The sequence below is a fragment of the Zeugodacus cucurbitae genome, chromosome 4 (assembly GCF_028554725.1).
Source record: "Zeugodacus cucurbitae isolate PBARC_wt_2022May chromosome 4, idZeuCucr1.2, whole genome shotgun sequence".
Taxonomy (NCBI): domain Eukaryota; kingdom Metazoa; phylum Arthropoda; class Insecta; order Diptera; family Tephritidae; genus Zeugodacus; species Zeugodacus cucurbitae.
Genome location: NC_071669.1, coordinates 64,359,175 through 64,366,848, shown reverse-complemented (window position 1 = coordinate 64,366,848; position 7,674 = coordinate 64,359,175). Strand labels below are relative to the sequence as shown.

General features: G+C 33.4%; 1 protein-coding gene across 1 annotated transcript; it reads left to right on the top strand.

Moving 5' to 3' along the window:
• The first annotated feature begins 4,402 nt into the window (after positions 1-4,402).
• On the top strand, positions 4,403-6,324 carry LOC105211135 (trypsin-1). Its single transcript, XM_011182457.3, has 8 exons — positions 4,403-4,546; positions 4,606-4,821; positions 4,942-5,018; positions 5,134-5,258; positions 5,312-5,464; positions 5,533-5,627; positions 5,705-5,865; positions 5,930-6,324. Exons 1-8 carry the CDS (start codon positions 4,474-4,476, stop codon positions 6,110-6,112), a joined length of 1,083 nt encoding a protein of 360 aa, XP_011180759.2. The 5' UTR covers positions 4,403-4,473; the 3' UTR covers positions 6,113-6,324.
• The last annotated feature ends 1,350 nt before the right edge of the window (positions 6,325-7,674 follow it).

Below are 7,674 nucleotides of genomic sequence, written 5' to 3'. Positions count from 1 at the left end.
AATTCTTCACATGTTTACCTCTCACTAAAGTATATTATATACGGTTGCAACTGAGCTTAGTTCCTCCTTACTTAAATTTTATATATTTCCATACAAATGAACCTGCAACAGACACCATCTGGTAGTTAGTCATTCCTTGAATGCAGTAAAAGTGAAGAATGTGAGCGATGAATTGCGAAAATTACTGTAACAAATCTGAGTTAGTGGGCAAAATACTTCGAAGAAAACACAGCAAAAACAAAATTAAACAAAAAGTGATGATAAATAATGGAGACCAAAAGTGTCGAAGAAAATTGTCAGGCCACTTCACAGCAATGTGACTGAAATATGTATGTGCAAAAGGTATTTACTAACACTACAACAACAATAACAACACACACCTATGTCATACATCTGAATGCGTGTTTCGCGGCAACACGCGACGATTTTCGTATTTTCATTAGAAAAACAGCAAAAAAAGCAAAAAAGCAAAAAAACGAGAAACAAATTTAAAATAAACTAAAATAAAAATATTGTAAAAAAACAAAACGCTCACACTAAAATAGTGACCACAACGCGTTCGTGGCCAACAAACACTTTCGCTGCATTTGCATTTGACTTTGGCGTCGTGTAATTGAGAAAAGTGAAAAATCGCCTAGAGCAGATGTAGCACACAAGCGATTAATATGCAACACCAGCGACAATTGCTTGCAACACATGCACACACACACACACACCCGTTACACCTACAAATGCACTCATCTCTGTGTGTGTATGTGTGCAATTGATGCGCCTCCTCTAATGGCACTCGGTCAGTGGAGCAGTGTTGTTGTGCTGTGCGCTGCCAAGCAACAACAACAACTTCCAAAACTAATGATGTTGTCAAGGAAAATGGGCTTGTTGATATTTTGTATGCGAAAAGTGTGGACAAAAAAATTCCAATGAAGTCATGCAACTGCTCCAACACTTAACAAGCCTAACAAGCTCCAAAATGGTACTGACTTCGAGCATTTCATTTTAATTTGCTGAAGAAAATTGTGGTTTAACTCATCAATTTTTTTGTAAATATTTTTGTATATAATAGGAGAGTTGTTATCTTGAACTTTTTGTGAATAAAATTTATAACTTCCTGTCTTTACCTCGTATTATTCGTTCGTGTATAAAAATTTTCCGAGCAATATTTTCGCGAAATATTTTAATTTACTTATACGAGTAATCTTGACTATAATAAAGAGGTCTTGATGTAAAATATACTTTAGAAAACTTATCATACAGAACACTCGTTGAAGATTAAAATTAAATATTTTGAACAACTAAGTTCACTAAAATAACGAAAAACATTATGTATGGACCAATATACCGAAATATTTAGTAAAAAATTATCCATCGGCACAGGTGACGTCATATTCGATATTTGGGACCTTGAAAAGTTATACTCTAATTTCGACAACTTTCAGGATAAACCATGCCACAACTAATGCAGTAATTGTAAAAAGTTATATTCCGATATCTTCATTGATTCTTGAGTAATATTTTGAAAAGTGATCGAATCTTTTGAACCTTTGGGAATTAGGAAGTAGACATGAAAATAGTATGTCATGAAAACATCAGAGTGTCATGAAAATATTATGTACCAAATTTGGTTGAAAGTAGAAGTTCCTGAGATATAGTTTTTGACAGACGTACAGACAAATTTCAACTCGTCTCTTCAACCTGATCATTTTGATATATTGCACATAACCCTATATCTAACTCGTTAAGTTTTAGAACTTACAAACAACTGTTGTATGAGCAATAATATTATACTCTGAGCAACATGTTAAAAACATTTTGGAAAACTTTGGTATATGACCCTAGAATAATATTAGCTTTACAACTTTGCTTTCGCCGTTTTTTTTTTTTGAAATTTAAGTTTTTTTTTTGTATAAACAAATGTCGATGAGCCTCAGCCGCACTTTTCTTGGAATTAAAAAGGAAAAGCAAAATTTCCCGTAAATGTCGAGAATTCGGCTCAAAAGGTGACATTTTCAGTTGAGAATAAGTTTGGGATGCAAACAGAACTCTACAAATTTTTGTTGGTTTAATGTTGATCCTGATCAACCATTGGGAGTCGACTTAAAACATATTCCGAAAGATATTAAAGAAAATACCAGAAAGCTACTAATCACGTACATAGTATAAGTAGAGGTATTTTGTGTGAAAAAGGCCAAATCGGACGATAAATCAGTCCTTCATTCTTCATAAAGAATATTTAATTTAATATCGTTTTTTTCCTAATCTATATAAATGAATAATATATATGTATATCTTAATAAATCATTTTACCAATCACACTTAGATTCCTAGTTCCTGAGCTACCTATAACCACTCTCTTTTCGCCAAACTTAATATAATAATAACAACAATGCTTTTGATATCTCAAAAAACTTCATGAAAAAAAGATTCCCACAGAATAACATTAAATTATCTGAGTGATTTACCGAGAGAATAATAATAGGTCCATTGGACTGAAATATTAAACCTATCGAAGAAGACAGTATGCATCCATAAAAATAATAAAATCTAAATATTACAAATTTTTTAATGTTTCTCAATTTCACTGCCACAATTCCACTTCTATTACATCCAAACTTTTATTAATGCTTTAATTTAATTTGTAAGCAAAATTTCCAAAGCAATCGTCTAAACTAACAGTTGATTTATTCAATATGCTCGAATAATATTAATATTTATGAGTCTAAATGCGTACAAAAACCGGAATATAATGTTCTCACAATTACTTATTATGAAGCTTTGCAAAACTATAGAATGCATCTACATATATTTTAACAAGTCGATGTATAGAATTTTTTAATGCTGTAAACATCAACATGAAGCAACATTTAGAAATGGTCGGCCGATCTTCTTTTGCAAATTAGTGATGACCAATAGTTGTAGAACTTTTATAAGAAACATTTAACTAGACGTTGGCACATCTGGAGCTTCCCACTACTAATGGAATACTTTATTACAATATAATCTTAAACTACATTTCAAAATTTTGTTAGCGCTGATATTAGAACCCAGAATCCACGTAGTAGTGGGCAAGTACTTAACGCATATTGTTATGACAGCTTTTAAGCAAGCTTGTCAGAATGTCTAATTGAGCTTTTAGTCTTTACAGTGTGCCAGAATTGGCCGATATTTCATTAAATATGATCACTTCCGTTCTTAAAATTACTTTATATATATTCGAAAATGAGATAAGATATTTTCAGTTCGGTTGCAATCGAACATTTTATACCCTTGCAATTTATTGTTATATTTTTATTAAGAAAAAACACAATTTTACCCATATATTCGGTATAAAGTCCAATAGAAAAACGAAAATAATCATATATGGTATATAATGGCTGAGGTAATTCCTGAACCGTTTAAACTCATTTTCATACATTATATCTAAGATAATATAGTTGTCGTGGTTGTGAACCGATTTCATCCATTTTCTGCACGTGTCATCAGGGTGTCAAGAAAATATTATATACCGAATTTCATTGAAATCTGTCCTGAGATATGGTTTTTGACCCATAAGTGGGCGACGCCACGCCCATTTTCCATTTTGTAAAAAAATCTGAGTGCAGCTTTCATCTACCATTTCTTATGTGAAATTTAGTGTTTCTGACGTTTTTCGTTAGTGAGTTAACCCACTTTTAGTAATTTTCAACCTAACTTTTGTATGGGAGGTGGGCGTGGTTATGATCCGATTTCTTTCATTTTTGGACTGTATTAGGAAGTGGCTAAAAAAACGACTGCAGAAAGTTTGGTTTATATAGCTCTATTGGTTTGCGAGATATGTACAAAAAACTTTGTAGGGGGCGGGGCCACGCCCACTTCCCCAAAAAAATTACATCCAAATATGCCCCTTCATAGTGCGATCCTTCATACCAAATTTTATAACTTTATTTATAGCTTAGTTATGACACTTTATGTGTTTTCGGTTTTCGCCATTTTTTGAGCGTGGCTGTAGGCCGATTTTGCCCATTTTCGAAAGTAACCCTCTCACGGTCCCTAGGAACATGTATGCCAAGTTTCGTCAAGATTGCGAAGGAACATATATGCCAAGTTTTTGTCCGTTGCACGGACGGACGGACAGACAGACATTCGGATTTTGACTCGTCTCGTCGCCCTGATCATTTTGACTATATATAACCCTATATTTAACTCGTTTAGTTTTATTACTTACAAACAACCGTAATGTGAACAAAACTATAATACTCTCTTAGCAACATTTGTTGCGAGAGTATAACAACCATGTTTCAAAAGCTAAGAAAACGCTAAAGAATGTTCGAAAATTGAGAGATCCTTTTTTTTATACACTAATATTTTTCTATATATCGCCCCACTGTAAACACGTTGTAAGCGTTCTAAATCAAAGTATATAATCCCAGAAACTTGCATTCAAGCGTTAACTTGCACTAGAACCGGTCAAGCTGACGATATAGCAAAGAGCATTAAATGATGTGGTCTGAAAGAATTGATAAAGTTGAACTTCTCTACTTCACCGTATTGGTAGTATTTGGTATAAATGGTAAACAGAAATAAATTTTGTAGTATTAGCAAATTATTAACGAACGCTTATGTCTCCAGTTTTCTACATACAAACAAGTGAGGCCTGCTATCCGTATCAGTATTGTCTAACGCCGCGCAACTACAGCGGAATTTTTGTTGAAGATAATGTTTATGAAAGCATGTCAGAAGAGAAAAAGTCGCTCTGTGATGGTTTTTGTCATCATAACTGTACATTGCGATTACGTTGTTGTGCCTTTAATGCCACAATCAATTCGAAAAGAATATCGGAACAAGGTAGGGAAGCTGTTTTCGATTATTGAATAAGAGTGAAATGAAAGTGACGAAATAAGAGTGTGTGGAACGAGTTGTTATTGTGTAGAAAGACTAACGTTTATTTACTATAATATTTTTCAGTATGCGAATTCAACCATTTAATACGACATTTCATCATATTTGGTGAACTGGCTAAAGACAATGAATTCCCATTTATGGTAAGTGCGTGAGTATAGGAAGTAGTAATGAGTAATGAAAATGATTCCTTAAACTAAAACGTATTTGAGAAGCATAATATGTCAAACACTTTAAATAATTATTCTATTGCTCTAGGCCGCCTTGGGTTGGCGCGTTAAGAACGAGACTAGTGGAAACACGACTATAGTTTATAAATGTGGCGGCACTATATACGATCGTGGTTATGTGATCACTGCGGCACATTGTCTATATCACTCGAGGTACGAAAATTGATAAAATATAATTTTCAATATATTATTAAACACAATTTTAGTGAACTACCGGTGGTAGTACGTCCCGGTGGCTTCGCTTTGAATGATACGTCAGCATGGGATTTGGAAATCGAAGAAGTCATTGAGCATCCCAACTATGAATATCCAAATGTGTACAATGACATTGCAATTATACGTCTGAGAAAAGTGTTTCAGTGAGTTGTTTTTCGAAATGAGAATTTACTGAATAAATAAAAATCAAATTTTTTGCATGAACAACAAGTGGAAATCCATTTCATGATGAACCGGCATGCCTTTGGAGTGATCGGAGCTCAAAACATAATGTTACCGCCATTGGTTATGGCGACACTCAATTTGGTATGTATGGTATGCGTGCTTTGAAGTATTCATATTAACTGGCAGACCTCTTATTCTTTATATTAACCTATAACCAGCTGGTGTATCCTCTCCTTTATTGCTGAAAACTAAATTAACAACAGTTGAGAACAGCGAGTGTAAATTACACTACGAACCAGATAGTGATGTTTTAAGTGATGGCATTATTCGGACGCAAATCTGCGCGAAAGATCATGAGAAATTGCGTGACACATGTCAGGTGCGAGTATGCGTTATAAATATTTATTTAATATGAAACTCATTAAAATGCTATACCTTCACAGGGTGACTCTGGTGGTCCGTTAATAAAGTTGAAAAACGTGGAAGATCTTAAAACCATGTCTTATATTGTTGGCATCACATCCTTTGGCATCGGTTGTGGCACTGGTACGCCAGGTATTTATACACGTATCGCGGCATACATTGATTGGATTGAAGATGTCACCTATCGAACTGTGCCGAAATGAAAAAGCGAATATTTTAAGAAAGAATAGATGTATTACATAATATTAGTTAGAAGTCATGTGAAGTAGTCGTAAGAGGCGAGCTGATCGAACCTTGCACTTAAATATCAATTCAATTCGAATTCAATTTATGGAGATCTTCGTGTTATAGAAGTTCTTGAAATCTATACTAATATTATGAATAAACTCAAAAACTACTGTGCCGATTTCAAAAATTCTTTCACCATTGGAAAGCTACATTCACCCTGAATAACATAGTCTATATTTATTGCTAGAGTCTCAACTTTCAGGAAATAGCTCACAGGTAAGGGTATCAAAAAGATTCCGTGATGGAGAATCTTAATCTGAAACTGAAAATCGTATTGCAAGTCATTCTCTTCGCATCGCAATCGCGTGTTAGAGAGTCGAGTAAAGAGCGCTCGCAGTTGCTTGCTGAAAAAAATTCAAAAAGGTTTGTTTAAACCCGTGCGAAGCCGGAGCGATCTGCTAGTTATTCATAAAATGAGAAATATGTGTTTTTTATTACTCAAAATAAATGATTTATGAATTTTGTAAATTTCAAAAAATTATTATAATAAAAAGTAAAAAATGTTACAAAGTAAAAATGAGCTTAAGGGGTTACATGGGTTTCGGGGATTCAAAAAATCGATTTTTGGTTTTTTGACTTATTAATTTCTACAACACCTTAAGAATATTGTCCAAAATTTTCAAGTCGATCCGAGTAATAGTTTCGGGGATGCAGCGTTTGGAAGGTGTGAGCTCCAAGTCAGGTATTATTGTTACTCAAAACTTTAAACGCGTTTTTCTCTGAACCGTGTTTTCAAACTCGGTTGTCAAATTTTCTCGAAAACTACTCAACCGATCTTGATGAAATGTTGCACAGGTGTTCGAGATACAATTTACTCGTGTTAGAACGAAGAATTTTATTTTTTTAATTACAACTATTAAAAAAAACAAATCGTCAAGCAAATTTCACCGAAATTTTTCTTTCTTTTTTTGAAAAAAATATTTAATTTTTTTGTCTTTCCTTCGTTCAAACACGTGATGATGGTCTTACCTAAAACACTTATTTTTGTTTTTTTTTTTCTCATTTTGGATGATCCTGTCAGGAGTTATGCTGACAACGCAGAAGCACCTATTTCCAAGGGGTCACGGGAAATGACGTCGCAATGGAGGAGTTTTATTTTTTTTTTGGAAATTTCAGAAATTATTCTTTAAATATGTATCTATAAGATAGAAAAAATGTTGAATTAAATAAATAATTTTTTACATAGAAAAAAATATTGAAAATAGGCCACTTTTTACGCGACAACCCTTTAAACAAAAATTTCGCACGGTGTGGAAAAATATTACAAATTCAGAGAAATATTAAGTGTAAACATTTTATTCTTAGAAACCACAAAAAAATCAAAAATGTGAAATAAAAATTGTACAAAAATATGAATGCATTTCTTTGGTAAGAAACCTGTTAGCTAACTGTACACAAACGCTTCCGAAGTTTATAGGAGTAGCTCACTTATTTTTAACCGAACATGTTTCAACAGCAATTGTTTACAATTAGTCGC

Excerpts from the sequence above, each read along its gene's own strand:
- LOC105211135 (XM_011182457.3), top strand. The coding sequence starts at position 4,474 with ATGATGTGGTCTGAAAGAATTGATAAAGTTGAACTTCTCTACTTCACC. Across the intron at positions 4,822-4,941 it reads GAAAAGAATATCGGAACAAG|TATGCGAATTCAACCATTTA; the intron begins GTAGGGAAGCTG and ends AATATTTTTCAG. Across the intron at positions 5,019-5,133 it reads ACAATGAATTCCCATTTATG|GCCGCCTTGGGTTGGCGCGT; the intron begins GTAAGTGCGTGA and ends CTATTGCTCTAG.